The 22,249-nt window shown below is 39.4% G+C and overlaps 1 protein-coding gene across 6 annotated transcripts in view; it reads right to left on the bottom strand.

Moving 5' to 3' along the window:
- LOC138848472 (uncharacterized) overlaps positions 1-19,592 on the bottom strand; it is a 749,635-nt gene extending 730,043 nt beyond the window's left edge. For all 6 annotated transcript variants that reach the window (XM_089325513.1, XM_089325508.1, XM_089325509.1 and 3 more), the window contains exon 1: positions 19,249-19,592. In XM_089325513.1, the coding sequence (XP_089181639.1) occupies positions 19,249-19,418 (170 nt within the window). In that variant the 5' untranslated portion in view covers positions 19,419-19,592. The remainder of the gene's footprint in view (positions 1-19,248) is intronic.
- Between the last annotated feature and the right edge of the window lie 2,657 nt (positions 19,593-22,249).

The following is a 22,249-nucleotide window of genomic DNA, read 5'->3' as shown; positions in this document are numbered from 1 at the left end:
CAGTGGTTGTGGATTGTGGTTGGGACCATATGCAAAAATTTAACATGGAAGAAAGCTGGGGTGAAATGAGTGAGTCCTTCCTTTTTTTTCCCCTATATTCTCTGAATTTTCTAGGTTTATCCCAGGCTGAAAAGTTCAAGAAATATTACTATAGACTATTGACCAAAACTAGGATGAATGGGAACTACCCAGTTGTGGAATCCCTATTTATTGATCCTTGGCTCTACATCACATGAGCCCACCCAGGGTAATATTTTTGCCAAAGCCAAGCATACATACTTGTTCCTACCCATTATTACATACTTTCAACAGGCTGGAAATTCTTCCAATTGTATAATAAACTTTGAAAAGAGCATTTGCCTCTCCTTTTTTGCCTCTGTTTTCCAAATAGCTCATTTTCCCTCTGAACAACAGAATTTTTGATTTCTCTCCACATAGATTGATCCCTGTGAGCATGGGTGTATGGACTCCTAAAGTCTAAGTTAAAGGTCAGAGTCCATAATTTGGTGACCAAATACGATTTTTGAAGGATTCACATCATTTGATCCCATGAGGGAGAGCCTTGAACTCAACAGAAATAGCAACTTGATTTCCAGAAGTTACAGAGAAATGTTGCCTACATTCTTATATTCAATAACTTAATTTGCTTTTATCAATTCCTTCCTTATCTGTTGGAAGAGAATGAGAAGCAGTACTAAGTTGCAGTGCAGTAACCCACAAAACAATACAGACTGAGTGACTATGTTTAAAACAAATCAAACAAGGCCTACTAACTGGTAATAACCAAGGGGAGACAGAGAGAGAGATGGGTAGATCTAATTATGAAGCAGAGGCATAACATGTTAGCGGGCGATTCTGTTTGAATCAAAGAGAAGTGGGAGGTCATCTTGCCTTCCCAGTGTTTTGCGAATTTTCCACAAAACAATCGACTTTTCTCTATAGGAAGGTAGAATATGCACAGTATGCACGGAATGAGAGAGTGGGAAATGTAGTAGACGCAGTGAAGAAGATATTTCAGAGACATGATTTCCGGATTAAAAAAAAAGTATACCTGGACACAAAAGCACAAGAATCAAATAAGAAACAAAATTAACGAAATTTGGAGGCAACCTGGCGTTTAGACTTCCTTTCTTTCCATTTGGTTTAGAAACCTGCTCAAGAATGAGAGCATTTTTCCATTCTGAGTCTTTAGGCACAGGTCTGATTTGAATACAATATGTGCAGGCAGCCACCTATGAGTGCTAATCTACACATACTAACCTCATGGGCATAGAGAGAAATCATTTGCACACTTTTATACAGTGTTTCAGTGCTTGTATAAAGGTGTTGGTAAACAATGCATTGTCATTTCAATTAGGTGCTATAACTGCCAAGGCAGGCTACCATCACGAAAAAAGAAGAGTTTAGGCCTCAGATAAAATTGGGCTTAAATCCAAGAATTTTTGCTTAATGGCTGAGTATTTGAGAAGATTTTTAAAATTCTGTTTATGAACATGTCTTTGTTTTTAACTTTTACTTATTTATTTTCATTTTGTTTGAAAGGCAGAGAACAGAGACAGAGATCTTTAAGTTGCTGGTTCATTTCCCAAAGGCTCATAAACTTAGGACCAGACTCAATTCCTTCTTGGTATCCCATAAGCTCAGGGTTGCAAATACTTGAGCCTCCCAGGATGCACATTAACAGAAAGTTGAATAGGAATCAGAGTAGCTGGGACTTGAACCAGGAACTCCAATAAGGGATGTGGGCACCCTAAGTGATGTCTTAAGCCACTATACTAAAGGCCCACTCCTGAGTCATTTTTTTTTTCACTCAAAAATGGGAATAGACATAGGATTAAATAAGAGAAAAGTTTCTTAAGTGTCTGCCTTCCAGGTGTTCAAATGGGATAATTTTATTACTGTCACTGATCATTCTGGATAGGAAAGATCACTGAATAATTAAGATATTTTTTCTTTATCAAAATGGCATTTTTGTAGACTATTTGATGGATAGCAGATTTTGTGTATAGTACAAAATCATGCAGTCTGAAGTTACATGGGCAGGGCAGCTGTCTGGAGACATAATTTTTCCTACTTTTGTCTGTTTGACATTTTACTATTCTTCAGGGAGGAAACACTTCACCAGGGATTCCATTGTTCCTGGGAATGCAGTTTCTAGTGGTATTTTTTAGTAACTCAAAGATCAGGCATGTGCGAAAAATCCACCATCAATAACAGAGCTGGTACCACACAGGAAGTCTTTAAAAATAAGATTTACAATCTTCAAGTCCTACAGTGTGTCTAATCATGTGGTTCACTTTATGCTTTGTGATCTAACTCATCCTAAGTATGAAAAAGCAAAAACATAAAATGAGTTGCTTTCTACTCCTGATTAAACATGCTTTCCCTCTGAGTGCAATGCCAACATCTCCAGGTAAGGAAAGTCTAATTTATTTATGTGTACTCCTAAACTTTAAGGTAGCTCCTGGGATCCTGACATTGAGACCCATGATGGCATGAGCCTTGGGTAATATGTTTTCAAACAACTTCCCACTATCAGGAGGCTGTGCATACAATCATAAACAGCAAATAGCTGATTGTATGCTGTCTTACTTTGTTATATTCAGTATCTTATTTAAAGTTCTAATTGATAAAGTAGGAAAAACAGTAAGTACTTTGTAAAAGAATTAATGGAGATAACATATATAAAGTACTTAGTATACGAATAGCACATACTGGGTGTTTTGTGGACTTTGATTCCCATTCTCCTAATTTTTAATCTATCTAAAATCCTAAAATCTAGGTAATAAGGTTCAGAGAATATCAACAGATCTCACTGTAGGTAATGTGTTTCTTAACAAGAACAAATAAACATTAGATTCCAATTATCATTTGAAACTCATCATTTCACCTAGTTTGCCCATTTTTGTAAGATTTTATTTAACATATTGATACATTGTTTGCTGACACCAGTGTCTGTATAATCTGTAGGTCTGCTTTTATCTTTTTATCTTGATTATTGCTCCATTGATGATGCTTTTTTTTTTGGACAGGCAGAGTTAGACAGTGAGAGAGAGAGACAGAGAAAGGTCTTCCTTTTCCATTAGTTCACTCCCCAAATGGCCGATCCGAAGCCAGGAGCCAAGTGCTTCCTCCTGGTCTCCCAGGCGAGTGCAGGGCCCAAGCACTTGGGCCATCCTCCACTGCACTCCTGGGCCACAGCAGAGAGCTGGCCTGGAAGAGGAGCAACCGGAACAGAATCCGGTGCCCCAACCGGGACTAGAACCTGGAGTGCTGGCGCCTCAGGCGGAGGATTAGCCAAGTGAGCCGTGGCACCTTCGGCCAGATGATGCTTTTATCTTGATGATACTATTCCCTTTCTCCCCCGAGGGAGTTAACATTTTTTTCTGATAGACATGTACAACTTAGATGCATCAGTTTCAATTACTAAGGCTGTTTTGGGCTGAGTTGAAGATGTCATTAAGTTCAGTTCACATTTGCTTGATTCTCATTCTTCAAATGTGGCCTCCCAGGCTTTCTATTAAGAATCTGGCAGCTCCTTACCCACTGATTTCTCAAAAACTCTTGGAGATTAAGTTATGGCATCAGAAGTTTGAGTTCAGTTCTTTAGCCTACTATTCCATGCAGCTTCAAATTTTTGTAGTCTTGATCAAAAGTGTGCTCTGTGTTTGTGGCAAGTCACATACAGTGGGATTTTTTTTTTTTTTTTTAAGATTTTATTTGAGAGACAGAATTATAGACAGAGAGGGAGAGAACAGAGCCTTCCATCTGCTGGTTCACTCCCTAAATGGCTGTAATGCCTCAGAGCTGAGCTGATCTGAAGTCAGGAGCCAGGAGCTTCTTCCAGATCTCCCATGCAGGTATAGGGGCCCAAACATTTGGGCCATCCTCCATTGTTTTCCCAGGCGCATTAGCAGGGAGCTGGATTGGAAGTGGAGCAGCCGGAACTCGAACCAGCACCCATATGAAACGCCAGTTCTGTGGGGAGAGGCTTAACCCACTACGCCACAGCCTGGCCCAAAGGGGGATATTGCTTTTCAATCAATGGAAGAGTACACCAGTTTTACATTCTAACCCAGAACACAACAAATATTTCCTAGGGGGGATCCTGGCTTTGTGCTTATGGATTCTCTGGATTCTTGTCCATTCTCACTAATCCACTGGACCATCAAAGCTCTATTGCTTGGTCCATGATTGCCGAGGTCAAATCCTACTCTTGACCTACAGTTTGAATCTGCAAATGTCCTAACAGAAGCCAGCTTTCAAGTCTCAACACACCTAGTAAAGGCTCTTTCTGCTTGGAATTTTGTCTCCTCTAGTCCTTGTTGCTTCCAGAGATTTTTGTTGTCTTTAAAAGCATGATTTGGGGACTGGTGCTGTGGCGCAGTGGGTGAACACCCTGGCCTGAAGTTCTGGCATCCCATATAGACGCCAGTTCAAGACACGGCTGCTCCACTTCCTGTCCAGCTCTCTGCTGTGGCCTGGGAAAGCAGTATAAGATGGCCCAAGTCCTTGAGCCGTGCACCCAGGTGGGAGACCAGGAAGAAACTCCTGGCTCCTGGCTTCGGATTGGCACAGCTCCGGCCGTTGTGGTCATCTGGGGAGTGAACCATTGGATGGAGGACCTCCCTCCCTTCCTCTCTCTCTCTCTCTCTCTCTCTGCCTCTCCTCTCTTTGTGTAACTCTGACTTTCAAATAAATACATCTAAAAAAAAAGGCATGATTTTACTGTGATATATCCATTTTCCCTAGTTGTTGGTAAAGCTTAATAGATCATACCCAGAAAAGGAACTCTCAAAAACACAGTTGTCCTGCTTAACTACAGTAATGGCTTGTTTACATAGCAGCCTGTTGTAGAGATTAGCTCAAAAAACTATTGTGGTCTTCCTGCAGAAAAGGAAGGGAGACCTAATGGAGCAGACCATGAGAACTGAGCTGCTTGGAAGGAGTCATTGACTGAATTTAGGATTGTTTTCAGAAGGTTATGCTTATCAGGATGTGTACCTTAAGAATTATCAGGAAAAAAAATCAAAAAATAGACCCTGGGGATACTGGGTCAAGGTTACACCTCAGCACAGCAAATTCTGTACTGAAATCAATATATACGCACTGGGTTAATAATGATCTATAATCAGTCAACCAGCAAAGTTACATTTAAACATATTCAAAGTCTGAGTTTTCTAACCTGTGAACATCATAATTAAGCATTGGATTTTGTATTATATTAAGTCCAGAAGTGGACGCACTTCAAAACAAAGAAGTACAAAATGAGACTTGGCCATGAAAGCTAGTCCTTCTAAAATGCCTATACTGCCAACTGTTTAATTTCTCCCCCATAATTTTTTCCCAAGTATGAAATAGGATAAAAAAATACTATAAGTCTCTTAGGATTATTTTGATAATTAAATGTTTATGTATGAATTTTTATTAATATAAGGAGAACAAATTTCATATGTACAATTCTAAAATTCTTAGAGCAGTCTATACCAAATAGCAAATTGCTATGTGTGCTGGCTGTCATTATCACCAATATTAGCATAATCAAAAATTAAAGTGAAATAATCAGCAGAATTTGATTTATCACCCTCAAAAGACTTGGTTTCTGACCTATGCTTCTCACCTATGCGTCTTCATTTGTAAACATTAGCAAATCCTTTAATTATATTCTTCATTCCCATCAGAGAAATGCATATGATCACTTATTATCATTTTTATAACAAAATAATGGTCATTTCTACAGTGGGGAATCTGTATATGAAAATACTGCCAAATAGATTTTTCTTGCAAAGGCCTCTGACTTTTCTCTACTAACCCTCCCAAAATGTTCATTTCCAGTGATAAAGACACTAAAACTATTGGCAGAATGGTAGAATGGGTCGTCTGTATCAAACATGACTGAGGGACCACATAAGTTTCCTTAATACAGAAAAAAATCACCAACTATAAAGCTTATCCCACGGCTTAAGAAAACAAGAGCTGTACAACTAAGATTTGGTGGAGTCATCTCAGTAGCAATATTTAAGTATTATTCTTGGGTAATCCATTTATTTTATATATATTTTTAAAAGCAATTCATCAAATAAACTTAATTCCTGATGTTTCCAGTTTCTAAGACATATTCTAGGGGCATGCTTTACTGAACTGTTGAATGAGGACTTCTATCTTTGTTGTCCTTGAGTTCTCAAAATTCCAATATAAAGAAAACACAGAGCAGTGAAAAGCATATGGCTGGTGGTATCAGTAGTTTATTCTGGTAATGTAACTGGAAACCCAAAGGCAGAGAGGCATCATTTGCTTCCTTATCAAGCAACAAATGATGCCTCCCAAGGACAAGTCTATGTATTTACTTCCAAATGGACTAGTACAGAGAGAAGAGGTCCTTATCTTTGCTTAAGCATACAGATAGCAGATAAAAGACATCAGGCAAATGAGCTGGTACATATTTTATCTGGCTCATGGGTTCATTTCTGCATAGCTGAGCATATATATATGTATATATACACCCATAATTTGTGTGTGTGTGTATATATATATACATGTATACATAATATGGAGAAAAAGAGTTATTTATTCAATTACATATTTACTTTATTTATATTCTGGATAGACAAGTACTCCTATTAAGCATAGCATTAATGTTTAATTATTTTGAAGTTAATTCACTTCAAATATAATTCTGAGAACTAAAAACATCTCATTATAAATCTCTATATATTAACTTGATCTTGCTCTGCAGGAATGGTAATAGCTGTTTTAGAAACTTACTGCTCATCAACATTGTTCTGATATGCACAGGACTAGAGGTGGAAACTGGCCGGCACTGCGGCTCACGAGGCTAATCCTCCACCTGTGGTGCCAGCACACCGGGTTCTAGTTCTGGTTGGGGCACCGGATTCTGTCCCTGTTGCTCCTCTTCCAGTCCAGCTCTCTGCTGTGGCCCGGGAGTGCAGTGGAGGATGGCCCAAGTGCTTGGGCCCTGCACCCGCATGGGAGACCAGGAGAAGCATCTGGCTCCTGCCATCGGATCAGCGCGGTGCACTGTCGCAGCACGCCGGCCACAGCGGCCATTGGAGGTGAACCAATGGTAAAGGAAGACCTTTCTCTGTCTCTCTCTCTCTCACTGTCCACTCTGCTTGTCAAAAAGAGAGAGAGAGAGAGAGAGAGAGAGAGAGAGAGAGAGAGATGGAAACCAAAGAGAGAGAGTTACAGTATACATTTAAAACATAGTGGGAAATAATAACTATAAACAAGAATGAACGTTCACCTTCACTTTATAACTGCTTAAAATAAGCTGAAGAGATGGATTTTAATCCAGGCACTATTAATTAGAAGTACAAATGCTTAAATGACTTCAAGTCAGGAAAATATAAAACATAAGTTAGACCTAGAATCACAATTCACATTTCCATTGTTCTCATTAAAAGTCACTTCACTAAAGAAGATTAAAGATGTGTATTATTTCTTTCCTTTCCATTAAGGTAATAATATCTATCAAATGATTTAAAGTGTTCCAAAAATGTAGGTCTCTTAAAGAAGACTCTTCATGTATAGTAGAACTTTAAAATTCTAAGTCAAAGAAACACATCTCAACAAAGGTCTGAAATGTAAATGTGGTGATATTTTACAGGTATCTAAGGATTTAAGACAGGGAAAAATAAGTTATATTAAGAGACCTGTGAGGAATTTACATATCGAACAACCTACTTATCCAAATGTCCTTTTTTCTACAAAAAAGTCATGCTCTTTGCTGGGAGGCCCAACATGGCAAGATGTTAAGCTCATCAGTTAGCAAGAGAGAATCAAAAAGGAAAACTTCATCCCAGTATGCCAGGAAAGAGACAAGTGTTCTTATGTAAATGTTCACACTTTCCCCAAAGGATAGTGAGAAAAAAATATACTATGGAGTTTTAAGGCAAAAAACCAAAAGAAGGAAGATTTTCATCATTCCCAGCTGGAATGGGTCCTTAAAATAATCTCAACTCAGTAATTTTACAGAGATACCGTATTCAGACCAGAAATATGTAAACATTCTTGATAATATCCTTTATCATTAATGAGTTATTTCAGCTTCCCTTGTGATTGTTTCTTTCATAATAAAAAATCATCCGTAGCCAAATGTGTTCATATAGTTAACTCGATTGATGGAACATGGATAAATGAAATCCACAGCTAACATCAAATCTTTATGTTAATCAATGCTACCATTTTCTAACTGTCTAAAAGAGAAAACTGATTGATGTGGATTCCTCTTGTCTTCTGTAACCCTTCATTTTACATTTCCAGATCTAAAGAAATTGCAAGAAAGAGAGAGGGGGAGGTGAGGAGAAGGGAAAAGGCTAGAGGGCAGAGGGGGAACGAGGAGAAGGGGGACTGAGGGAGGGGAGTTTGCTATTTAAATTCTCTGTAAATCAAAATAATTCTATGAATAAAATCATAACATGCCTACACCCAGTATGCATGCAAAAACTACACACTTAGCAGGGAACACATATTTTTGAGCCTCAGTAAGCCAAACCAACAGATAATTAGACATGATTCTGAAAATTAGTGGGTCAGAAACCCATACTTTGTAATTAGGTCACCTAAGATGCAAACCTGACTTCATGCTTGTTCACTGTAACGGTAACCTTTTGCTTCCCCCAGATCCCAGAAGGCAGCAAAATGATTCAACCTTCCTAAAATTTCACCTGCAGTAATCCATTATATCTTAACTTACACATTAAGATTTTAAAACCTCCATCTGGTGGACATAACTCGACCTCTTTTGATTTATAGGCAACCTGTTTTCCCAGGTAAGCAAATTTGTTTTCCCTTTGACCACCTGGCTGAGGCGGGAACAGCTGAGGCAAGTCTGCTCTCTAGTGAGCTATTACTGCACTACCGACGTGCCATTAAGAGGGAGGAATCCGGGGTGATTTAATGCCTATGAAATTAGAGCTTAAGGTACTCTTGGAAACAAGAGGCCTACTAAATGACTCCTTATCCCTAATCAATTGGGTGATCTGAAACAATTGCTACGTCAGCAGTGGGGGATTCATTATCCTAGCCTGAGTGTGCGGATTAGTGGCGTTCATGGTTATTAAGTAAAGGCTATAAGGGAAATCTCAATCATATGCAAAGGTTAAGGTAGATGATATCATAGGCCAGGGTTTTACAAGGGCTGCTAAGCGCTCTCAGCATCATCTGGACCTGGGGTGGCTACTAAACACTGCAGCTCCTTGCACCCCACCCCCTGCTCATGTTGTCAGTGACAATTCTGAAAGCAGTTGTAAATATTTATAGACATTATGTCTTCCTCATAGGATCAAAATGTAGGAATTACAAGAGGACATACCAGGGGCACAAGAGGGGACCTTCAGAAATTTGCCTATTTCTTTTGCTTTTCAATTCTGTAAACGATTTTAATGTAAATGTGAAGACATGCAATTTTGTTGAATGGATCAACAGTGACAATATCCAGAATACCTGAACCCCATTTTCCAGGAAAACAGTAATGGCTAAGAAACCTTCTCAAATATTTTGTGTACAAATGCACCTTGCCCTTCTGTGCTCCTGGAAATGGCCGTCTCTCAGGAGCACTGTGTTGTAGCATAATCCCACATCAACCCTTCCTCGACCATGGGACCATGGCTTCCATAAAACTCATCTCCATCATCCTATGCCCACCTTTGACTCTGGAAGATTCCCTCGCCCACTTGACTTCTAGAAAACCTTAGCTCCCTTACCTTTGAGACTTTTCTCATTAATGAATGTTCTCCTCATGGCAACTGCCTAAATAAAATCATCCCCATAACAGTTTGGTACATCTTTCACAATAGCATGCCTAATAATTGTTCTCGCAAGTGCCTATTCATAGGAGACAACATCCAGTGAAACTGCGAGCCAAGCAGTGCTTCGTGCATGTGGCTATGATACAATTTTGTGCTTCTAACTGTTTAATGTATAGACTTGCATTTTTCCAGAGGCCACATTCAAACAGTATTAAAAAAGTGGTTTGAAAGAATATCTGAGGGACCATGGAGAACATTATTTGCATTTCTAAACCAAGATAATGATGGTGCCATTAAAGAGAAAGAGCCTTTAGAGAGATTTAAGAGTTAGAAGCTCTAAGATTTTATGAACCATTGCATGTGGGAATGAGAAAAAGGTAAGGCCTAGGATGATAGGGGAATGTATCTTCAGAGTCAGTGAGCTGGAGAATGCAGGAAGAGGGTCAAGTTCAATGGGACTGATTCATGTTCATGTGTATCCTTACCCAGCTTTTCAGAAGGGAACAGATTTAGTGTGACTTACAAGAATAGGACAAAAATTGCAAAAACGAGTAAGCAAATTCGAATAAGAGGGACAGGATAATAGGAAAAATAGAAGGAAACCTAGAGTGAGACTGAACAACAAAACACATCATTAAGATCCTGTCCATTGGACTTACATTCAGTTCTGAGTTTTCTGGCAGCCAGTGCAAAAAGGGCAAGAAAATCATCTCCTGAGACCCATGTGTCCACTCAAGGGGAAGGAAATCAGTCAGGGAACTAAGTACCGAGCGACCCAGAGATCCCTTTCATACAAGCTGAATCTGGAGCCCTGCAGTAATTTAGACAGAATGTTAGTTTCAACAAATAAAGAACATTGGAACTTAATGGTTTAACAAGCTGACAATTTAAAATGCACATGAGGGTTAGGTAGATGGAAGCGAGAATTCCTATGTTATGACCAAGAGGTTGAAAAAGGAATAGTTTTGAGTACTATCTTTAGTTTTTATAAATTTTCCCAATTTACAGTTCAAGCAGGTGATTTCTGACACTAAAAAAAAAAAAAATTCAAGTGTCTGGTTATATTTTAACCTCAGGAAATTGCCTAATAAACATTTAGAATATGATCTACTAAAATAAAAAGAGAATCAGAACTTCAGGTTTTCTTTTTTTATTATTATTTTATGATTCCTATTAGTTTCAAGAGTTACAAAAAATCTAACATGTGGATTTAATCAGGTTTTTGGCAAGAAGCGTGTGCAGGAGGTCATTTAAGTAGGGACATTAATCATTTTAAAACTCAAAGTTTTATGAACCTCATTGCAGCCTATTATAGTAAAAGGATTAATACGTCTGTCATGAAAAGGAATAGGAAACCATGCTTTATTGACAAGTTGTAGCCTAATGGAATAATTGACAGAGTGAAAGTAAATTATTTTAACTTTTTGTGAATAATTGTTAAATAGATTTTATTTTTGCCTATGAAATTATATGTATATATATATGTATATATATACACACACACATACATATAAATCATCAGAATGTGGACCTGTTTTGTGGCACAGTGGGTTGAGCCACCACCTGCATGGCAGGCATGCCATATGGGTTCTGGTCTGGGTGCTGGCTGCTGCATTTCTGATCTAGTTCCCTGTTAAAGCACCTGAGAAAGCATCAGAGGACAGCCTAAGTACTTGGGCCCCTGCCACCAGTGGGAGACCCAGATGAAGTTCCTGGCTTCGTTCTGGCCCTGCTCCAGTTGTTGTGGCCACTTGGGGAATGAACCAGAGGATGGAGGATCTCTACTTCTCTATCTCCCTCTCTCTCTGTAACTTTATCTTTCAAATGAAGAAAAATAAACCTTACAAAAAAATCAGAATGATCTTTCTCTTATCTAAAAAATTGGATGTAGAAAGAAGAAACGGGTAGGAAAGAAAAATTAACCATTCCACATTGTAGAAACATTATGTGCCAGGCAAGAAGCAGAGAATTACAAAGTTGTCAGGACTTTAAATACGGAAGTCTAGGCTGTAAGTTTCCCACCATGTGCAGAGAGCTCAGAGAGCCTGACTACTTTGCTTTAGGTTCAAAACTCAGCAACCTTCAGAGCTGGGCTGGAAACTCGAGGATGGTACTCCCGCACCAATGTTCTCTCCTCTGTTATGAAAACATCAAAGTGCCCTGTTTTCACGGGGCAGACAAAATTTACCAATGCAAAAATATATCAAAATATTCACCACTGTTAAAATATCTTATTTTAGAAGTATTAAGAAGGCAATAGGAAAGATGAAAAGAAAAACAAAGAAACTGATTGCACTTTATTTATTTGACAAATATTTACTCAAGGGACTGGCACAAGGGGTAAAGTTGCTGTCTGCAGTGCCAGTGTCCCATTTGAGCATCATTAGAGTCCTGACAGCTCTACTTCTGATCCAGCTCCCCGTGAATATGCCTGGGAAAAGCAACAGAAGATGGCAAAAATGCTTGGGCTCCTGCCACCCGACTTGGAGATACAGATGAAGTTCCTGACTCCAGAGTTGAGCCCGGCTCTGCCCTGGCTGGTGTGGCTACCAGGGGAGTGACCCAGCAGATAGAAGTTATTTTTCTCTCGATCTCTCCCTCTTTCAAATACACACACAAAAAAATCTTTAAAAGAATTTACCTAATACAAAAGAGAATGGAGATACATTGGTATGACAAAAATCCAATGCTCTGAATTACAAGTCAAAGTTGTCCAGGTAAAAAAAAATAAACAAATAATCAAGGATAGGGCTGGCGTTGTAGCATAGCAGAGTTCTGCTGCAGCCTGCAGTGCCAGCATCTCTAATGGGTGCTGGTTTGATTTCCAGCAGCTTCTCTTATGATCCAGCTCTCTGCTATGACCTGGGAAAGCAGGGGAAGAAGACCCAAGTGCGTAGGCCCCTGCACTTGGAAGATGCTCCTGGCTCCTACTTGGCCCAGCCCTGGTCATTGCAGCCATTTGGGAGTGAACCAGTGGGTAGAAGACCTCTCTCTCTTTCTCTAACTTTGCCTTTGAAATAAATAAAATCATTTAAAAAGAGTCAGTTTGTCTTATTCATTCCTACCATGGTTTTCTAAACTTAAGTTCTGTATGTTAAGTGGAGATATTACATTAGAAACAACGTAGGGGCTGGCATTGTGGCACAGCAGGTTAAAGCCCTGGCCTTCAGTGCCAGCATCCTATATGGGTGCCAGTTCAAGTCCCGGCTGCTCTGCTTCCGATCAAGCTCTCTGCCATGACCTGGGAAAGCAGTGGAAAATGGCTCAAGTCCTTGGGTTCCTGTACCCACATGGGAGACCCAGAAGAAGCTCCTGGTTCCTGGCTTCAGCTCAGCTCAGCTCTGGCCTTTATGGTCATTTTGGGAATGAACAGCTGATGGAAGAACCCCCGCCCCCCCCGGCTCTACCTCTCTCTGTAACTCTTTCAAATAAATACAGTAAATTTTTAAAAGTGTATTGAACCTTTTGAACCTATTGAACCTTTAACCTTGGAGGTGATCAAATTATAGAGGTTAAGAGCATTGTTTTTAGAATCATCCAGGTGTGAATTTAGATCTCAGTTTCACCTCTTGTTGGTTGTTTTTCAAACTTTAATGTACTCACCTGTGAGACAAGTATATGCCCCTTACTATGGTTCTCATGCATAAATGGAATGATATGTGGCAGTGTTTGGTATAATGCCCTGCAATAGTAAGAGTTTTCTATTAAGTAGCATTAATGGCTGGTGTCTTGGCAGCAGACTGGGATGTTTTAATGAGAAAGTTGCAAACAGCTCTTATTTGCCACTGGAATAAAATCAAGAATGTGGGCTGCAAATTAAGGTGTATTTCCAGTCTTTTTTCTGTCATACCCACTTCTCCTCTACATCTTAACCAACTCCTTTATAGCTTCCTCTACAGCATATATAAATATATATAATGTTATACATATTTAATGTATGACAGTGAGTCAGACATAATTAAATATTTTATACATATTATATATTATTCTTAAATGTTTAAATCTCATTTTGCAATTATCTCCTAACCTATTTTATGATTCTTGATGAGTTGGTAAGCTCGTAGAGGAAAAGTGTTGAAATCATCTTATTTTTGTGCAAAACTTTACAATTGCTTGCTACTTCATGCACTTGAGCAGTTAATTAATTTTTCCTTTTAGATGATAGATTCAAGTGTATTTTACTTTATTTTTTAAGATCACAGCATGTGAAACAGGGTAGATCGATAGTATGCTTAAATAGCCAAGGCTTACAAAGAGAAAGGCAGACTGCCATTTAAGTATCAAGATATCAAGTATCTTCCCATTTTTGTACTGTTTCTCCTTCCACCCCATCTCCTTCCCCATTTCAAGGACTAGCACAACCAAACTCCAATTTAATTACGTGTGTGAGACTAGTTTCCTGTAGCATTTGAGAAAATATTACTTTATTTGGAAACTTAAGAGCAGAAGAGAAACCCAGGCTCAGAAATGAAGTTACTGGTCACTCAGTGATCAGGAGGCAAAGCAGCAATTAAACTTTCATCATTGAAAGCTATTTCACTCTTTAAGTCCTGTTTTTGCTTAAGTACTTTAAAATGCATTCATGATTCCCCATGAAGACTCCAAAGATTCCTTCTGCATTTGGAAAACTATTGGATGTTTCAGATTGCTGGTGTGATCTGTGTGTTTTCTCCCCATTCAGAAAATAGGTGAATCAGGTAGAACCCTGAAGTCCCGCCCGTGGCCTGTCCCTGATTTGCTTGGGAAGTTGTGTGGAAAGGCCAGCTATGAACAAGCCAGAATTAAATCAAGCCAACAGTGAAGAGTGGTAGGCCCTGTAACGATACTGAAATTGTTGGTGTATCTCATTCAAACTCTGTTTTACCATCTACAGTCCAGGTCTCAGAACAAGATATTATATTTTGCAATCCAGGGTCAAAACAAATGGAGATAAAAACAGACAAGCAAACAAAGAAAAATAAAGCAAAAGTAAGAAATATTCTCTTTCTATGTTACCATTAACTTCCTAGAATACATTTTTTAAAATTCTTGTTCCTGGTATATTCAATGCCAGCAAAAACTTTTAAAATGCTACCATAATAAATGTCATTAAAAGTTAAATGCACCCCACTCTCAGCTTATGCAGAGACATTCACAGATGATCCAGTAGTTCCTCTTTATCTTTTTTTTTTTTTTTAATAAAACCCTTAACCCTGCCACTTCAGTTTGGCACTGCACTATGCCCTGATTTTTCATTTCTCCTGCCACATTGCAGTTTGTTTATTTATTTATTTTTATTTCAAAGAGTTATGGAGAAAGGTAGAGACACAGAGAGAGACATCGATCTTCCATCTGCTGGTTCATTTCCCAAATCGCTACAATGGCCATGGCTGGGCCAGGACGAAGCCAGGAGCTGGGAAATTCATCTAGGTCTCCCACGTGGGTGCAGGCGCCCAAGGACCTGGGCCATCTTCCACTGCCTTCGCAGGCACACTAGCAGGGAGCTGGATCAGAAGAGGATCAGCTGGGATTCCCAACTGCACCCATATGGGTTGCTGGCGTGGCAGGTGGCAACTTTACCCACTTGGCCAGAACGCCAACCTCTTCCTCTCCCCTCCTCCCCAACCCTGCCTAGTAGTTTTCCATGTTAAATTATCCCTTCATCAATCTAACACATGAGTCTGAGTAAAAATAAGATTAAGTATATTTAAATAATTCAAAAATCAATGATTTAATTAGGTTAACAGATAAATCTAGATCACTGAAAGTTTTCTGCATGTTAGTTTGAAAATATCTTATAATTTCAAAATATAAAATATAACCATTTAATACACATATTGGCAAACAAAGAAAACTATATAAAATATCTGTAAATTGAACCGGATATTAACACGACCCTATCTCATTCATGTTCTTTTGCTCAATAGTTGAAATCATAGACTGTTTACATTTTTGCTGGTGGACACAAATGTATGTGTTTTTTAATTCTGCTTTTTAACAAGAACATGTGTGCCTGTTACTACATTATCTTCGTTAGCAACAATGGCTGTTTACGGCTACAGAATAGTCAATAAACATCCCAGGGTTCAGCCAACAGTGCTCCTGCCGTGGGGTAGGTATACCCCAGTCACCCCTACACATACCCAGCTGCCACTGTCCTTTACACTGTTAATGAGATCATTGCAATTACGGGAAAAAAAAGTTAAAAACTACATTTTTTATTGGTCTCACAAAGGGTCTTCACAAAGTTCATGGATAATTATATTAAGAAAAACCTACATGGTTTTCTATTTTCACCAAAATAAACTTATTTTCATTATATTTCTATGCACTTTTTGCAGTGTCCATGTTTTAGAGCATCTTTTAATGCAAATCTATTTTCCTTACTAAATTTGAAAAATATTAGTCCATGCTCCATGCATCCTTACAGTTCCATGTACTCATAGGACACCTTTTTTAGATTTAAACTCAGTTTCACAGACGATAGCAGATAGCCCTGTGGAATAAATGTCAACGCATACTCTCCAAAGGAAGTCTTTTCACCACATATTATTGCTGATGTCCTCTATCAGAAGAACACATCTAGCCACCACTAGCCAGATAACATCAAATTACCTTTCATCCCTTCCGTCAGAAATTCCTGTGCACACCTTTGAAGGCCTCTTTGGAAACGGTTCCTAGGTGGCTCTCTATTTGTCAGAGGGAAAGCAAAGCAGGCAAGACAGCCCAGAGATTATGCAGCTACCTAATCTGCCCCCTACAGCTCTCTCCGGGAGGAAAATCCTCAGTGCTAATTCTCTCCCCTAAAGTGTGACCACCATAAGAACTTCCTGTGGTTCCTCCCCAGCAACAAATGGTGCATTCGGATCTTTGAGTGGATAAAGTGAATGAGCAGGAGATACAGAGTTGATGGCAATGAACTCCAACTGCTTGTGTTAAAGTGTACTGTTTAGTTATAGGTAGGTACAGAAGTTTTCCTCTACAAAAGATTTCTGGAGGGACTTCTAAAAATCTGAAAACAGTTTCCCTACAAGCAATGACTTGGGGGAAAGTGATTACATAAATGTGGAAGGCAGAAGTGAAATAAATATGCACTCTCACCCCGATGTGCGGCAGCTTCGGGCTTCTTGGGTTGGGGGGGGGGTTAGTTCCTGAATCTGGGACGAGAAGATCGTGTCTAATGGAAATTCTCTCGCTTATTCCAGCTCGTAGGGTGCTGCACGCGAGGCCAGCTTTAGGCTACGTCGTTGTTGGGTGAGGGCTGCCAAGGGAGGCAGCTCTATTCTCGGAGATTTCCTCTCCCCAGTCAGGCTCTAGTGCCCTCCTTTCCTCTTTTGTAATCCCCAGGTCAAAACTCAAATGTGAATGGCGGATGACGGTTTTAAGTGTTACACCTCCCTGGGGGAAGAGGCTTGGAATAGGCATTGAAGCTTTAAGCTACTGGGCCAAGTTCTGAAGGAGAAATCCCAAGTACCAGGAGAGCTCTTTTTATCCAGGAGGAGCTGGGGAGCACTAAGAACTTCCCAGTAGATCTGACACACAATCTCCCACTCTATTTACGTCGAAGGTCCAGAGCTGGCGGGGTGCACTGTTTGGAACATCATTCCTTTTGGTGGGGAGTGGGTCTCTTCAGGGATATACAATTTCCCTTCCTAGGCAGAGCCCAGTCTCTTTGTCTTCTGTTTTTGGGGGTTCAGATTTATATATGGGAGTGACCCACAGAACATTAGCTTTAGGAGCCAAACCTCCCTAAGAAAGCTAGGTACTACTAGTCATGTCTTGGACAAGTTAGGTACCTTTTCCAAGCCTGATGTTTGTTTTACAGTTTTTGTTTTTGTTTTGATAGAATGCAAAGAGTTCCTACCTTCCACATGTGTTGCATGCATTACACAATGTGAATAAATTTCTTTCATATTGCCTTTCATTAAGCAAGCACTAAATAAATGGCACCTATATTTTTCCTGATTATACAATTTTGAGGCCATCACAGGTATTGGATCAGAGGGCTTCAAAGTAATGCCTATCGATATTTTTAGTTGGTGCAGCTGTAGTTGTGAGCTTTAGCATCAAGATGCATTTAATGCTGATGATATTCTGGAAAATCTAACACAAAAAGTGCTTCAAATGATTGCTGCACCATTTTCTTTATTAACCCTCATCTTTGCGTCCATTTGAGTAATCTTAGATGTCTGTATCCACATTAATGATTGTACCGTTCCCATGGTGTTTGAAAGAGATAATAACAGCCTATAGTAGTCAGGATTTATATGAAGGATAGGATCAGGACTTGTCTGAGCAGATTTTATCTTAAATATTTAAAGACTAGCAGTAACCATTAATTTTAGTGTGAATCAAGAGACTGCATTTTAGCATGCAACTTCAAAAAATTATCACTAAGTACCATACGACTCTGAAGGGAAAACAAGGCACTAAAAATCATGATTCCTCCAACCTCAAGAAACTAATCCAGAAAGTATAGTAGAAGCAGAACTTTTTGATGATTGTCTGCCTTGTTGATCTTTTCCCCAACCAGATGTCAAACATTAAAGTAACCTTTAAATTAGAGAGCATAATAGCAATCTCTAGCTCGCTAACTCAGTCATTCCCAACCCTACCCGTTTATCACTATCACCTGATCAGGGAGTCATTTTCAAATACGGATTCCTGGCCATCGTCTCAGGATACAAATTGCAACCTCCAACCTGAGCAAGCTGTGCTCATCTCTACTGAACAAACAAACCAATATCTTCCAGATAATTCTTATTGGCTGCCATATTTGAAAACAGTGTTGTAGAACATCTAAGTGTTAAGTAAGTGTTCACAGAAATGTGTAACAACCCAATTATTCACATGCAGAAAAACAAGAGAAAGAAGGAAGGAAAAAGACATGTTGACCGTGGAGGATGACTTGTGGGTGATGTTAAACATTTTTCCCATTTTAACTTTACTGGTAAATCCATACCATTATATCCATTTTGTAGTTGGCAAACCTGGCTGAGAGAGGTTCTGACCTTGTGGATGATAACATTTGTACCGGTAATCCATAGCTGAGCCTGTTTTTTCTACTGATCACAGTGCCAAATGTAAATAATACGAGTTCAGCATATTAGACCTTGTGGAAACTCCTTCATCCACTCTGCTCTTAACATTTTTTCTTCTTTAGCAAAACGTGCAGCCAGAAACACACTGATTTCTGTTACTATTGCAACATAGACAAGTGTCTTACTATGTAGAAGGTACCGGGCAGATAACTGATGAAAGTGATATACAGAGCACTGAGAGGAGGGTTTTGCCTCGGGCCTCTTGTGAAAATAATAAACCTACAAGGAAGAATTTAAAAAGGTGGAAGTAAATGAAGACTACTCTGGGTGTGGCAAAGGAACTCTTATAACTCATCAAATTTATAATCATTTGTGTGATTTGTTGTTAAGGACATACATTATTGTATGTGACAGGAAGAAAGAAAAAAAAAACATGCAACGTAAGTTTAACAACCTACCTTAATCTCAGTCCTGGAAATACAGGATTGGGTCCTGCCAGCTTCCTGTTGCTATGAAATTTTTCATCCATTCGCAGGGACTTGGCCGTGCGTCTGCCGTCAGCTGCATGGATTGGTACATGATGGAACCCCTTTATAGGCGTCTCAGTAAGAAAACAACGCAGCCTCATCTACTTGTGGGTATTTTCCTTCCTCGGGTCCCGTAAAGCACTTAATTGTTACTCTGAAATACTTACTCCGCTAATATAAAATTCATGGCCCTCTGCTCTGTTTGTACCTTCTGCATACACAATAACTTGAGTTTCTGTAGCGTAGTATAGTGTAGTCTTTTCAAGGCATTTTGCATGACAATTAACCTTAATTTGTTCGGTGCTTACTAGGTACTAAGTCAGTTGGAGAGATGAAAGTAATCACAGTAAAGAGCATGAATCACGTGTTCGCCCAGAGACCTTGCAACTACTGTCTGTTGGGTAGCAATGCTTAGAAGCAATCCCTTGTGAAGTGGAGCTGGACTGCAGGGCTATTTAAATCATACGCCTAAAATCAATTTAAAATGGTAATTAAAGCATAAGAAGGACTTTTGAACTGGAAGGAGAAGTCTCACAGGTGGCTTAGTTTTGAGTTCCTGAGAGGTGGTCAGGGTAAACGGACGCAGAAGAGAGGAGAGAGAATTCCAAGCGAGAATGATTAGAGCAAAAGGTGCCGTGGAAAGAAAGGTCAGGTCTGTATAGCAGGCCATCCACAGACAGGAGAGAGCATGGCACTGCACACATTCCTGGATGTTAGGATGTAGACGCTCTCGCTATTTTACACGGAGGATCTGATACTTTCTACTGCCTACATAATGAAGTGCAAACTCTTTAGAAGAGATCCCGGACTGCAAACTACCGTTTCTCCTGTCTTGCTGGCTCAGCAGGTGCTTCCTGCTCTGCTACCTCGTGCCTACCTCCATGTGCGGCCTCGGAGTGCCCTTTCATCAGATCTGTACTGGGCCTTTCAATTTGGATGCACCAACCTCTTTCGATGTACAATTAGAGCAAGAATGGGAATTTCATGACCAGTCATCCCTTCTGGAAAACAGCGAAACAAAAATCACCCAGTAGTTAACACTTGCCAGAGCCATTTGCAAAAGTAAGTGCCATTTAGCCTGTTCGGTTCGTGGTCAGCCTTAAGAAGAGCCACCCTATTACTGATGGCTTCATGCAAAAAGAGGGAGCACAGCCATTAAAGGTGACCAGTGTGACACGGGTGTTGAATTACTTTCCTCAGTGTGCTAGATTCCTTGCTTTCGCACTATGAAGACAGACAACTAGGTGGTTAGCTTGAGTGTGTACTGTGCATGTTTATGTGCTATTATTCATGAAGTTAAACACAATCTCAGCCAAGTCATGGTTTGTCTCACCTTAGTGAAGCATTTCTTTGAAAAATTTCAGGTACTGTAATTGCATTTTAAAGATACATAATAAATTGCTATTAGGCTCTGGTTAGGAAGTTTGCTGAGGTGTGAACTGACCATTTTATTCCTTGCTCTTTTATCAATAGGTAGTGCTTCAAACCCCAGTCTTCAGGAGACAAAAAGATGCATTGGAATATCAAAGGCTGTAGGTTTATTACTATACATTATGAATAATTTAATGCAGTAACAAAATAACACACTGATAAAAGCCAACAAGTAATATTCTATTCATAGCTGACTGGATAATCAAAGCCATTGTAGGTGCTTTTTCTAATACTAATTTAAAATTTGCATTATGGCTTTTTGCCTTCTCAAATGATAACTTCCTATTTGATGAGGGATACTGCACACCCTTTTCGAATCCTTTACAACTGGGTGCAAAAGCACACTTTTACTACATACAACAAAAGGAAAATAATTCATGGATAAAGAGTAATATTGCCTAATCTACCTCACCTTTTCTTATTCTACTGGCCTAGTTTTTTAAAAAATTCTACTTTCTATAGGTTTCCTGTAAAAATCTACAGTGATCATACTGACCTTAGAACAAACTATATATAGCATCTTTTGGTCATAAAAGAGCTATAATTGAATCACTGAGATTGGCAATCTTCAAATAGATCATGTATTTATCATAAAACTGGCTGACTACATGCTATAGATGGAAAATTTCCTGACTGCAGTTTTTATTGATGAATGCGGTAATACAATTTTTTAACCTTCTCCATGAAACTGGCCTACTAGAAGTATTAAGGGACTTTGTCAATTGCTCTTAGATGTTTACATTGTCTCTATAATCAGAGAACACACTATTTACTTTGTGTGGCAACAGGCTAGAGTTCTATTGGAGAAAACTGGACCAGGTTCTTGTATGACGTTTGAATGGGCTCTTGGAATCACTTTTTTTTTTTCCACTTTATTTGGCATCTGAAAATCATGGCTGTGGAATAGTAGACAAAAGAGCAGAAGTCCAGGGTCACTTTCTGGTTCTGGAATGATGGAGATCCCTAGGCAGGCACGTTGCTTTTCAGGAAGGACTTGGATAACGTTGAGGACATTAACCATCAGGGACTCACTTGTCACTAGGGGATTTTAAAAAGCCATCTCACATGCCTTTTCTCACCTAAGCGTGTGCTTGATGAAGGAGAGAATCAACAAGCTTGAATCGGCAATCACATAAAACAAGTCTGAGGACAGCCAAGAGAAGCCTGCTGAGAGAAATCTCTTGGGACTGCTTTGTAGGTGCAGGAAGGATGGAGATTTAGAGAGGAAAGGTTGCTCCCACAAGTGAAGGTGTGGGTGCGAGTTGCTGGCTTCCTATTTCTGCACCTCCATTTCAGAAATTACCAGTCCTTGAAGTAGCCTCTTTATCTGATCAGCATACATTCATATCCGAGGCTTTGAATCTTTATGTCAGCCAGGAACAGCATCATAGAACTATGCCATCTTTTAAATAATCAAAGCAGGAATCTCTGAAATCAGGTGGTAAAATACACAAGTAATGAGGTTGATTTCATTCTGTTTCTCTCAGAGCAGCTGAACCAA

Source organism: Oryctolagus cuniculus, chromosome 2 (assembly GCF_051225735.1).
Source record: "Oryctolagus cuniculus isolate XC-2025 breed Fujian yellow rabbit chromosome 2, ASM5122573v1, whole genome shotgun sequence".
NCBI lineage: Eukaryota > Metazoa > Chordata > Mammalia > Lagomorpha > Leporidae > Oryctolagus > Oryctolagus cuniculus.
The sequence above is the reverse complement of the archived record's forward strand: the minus strand, read 5'-3'. Positions and strand labels throughout refer to the sequence as shown.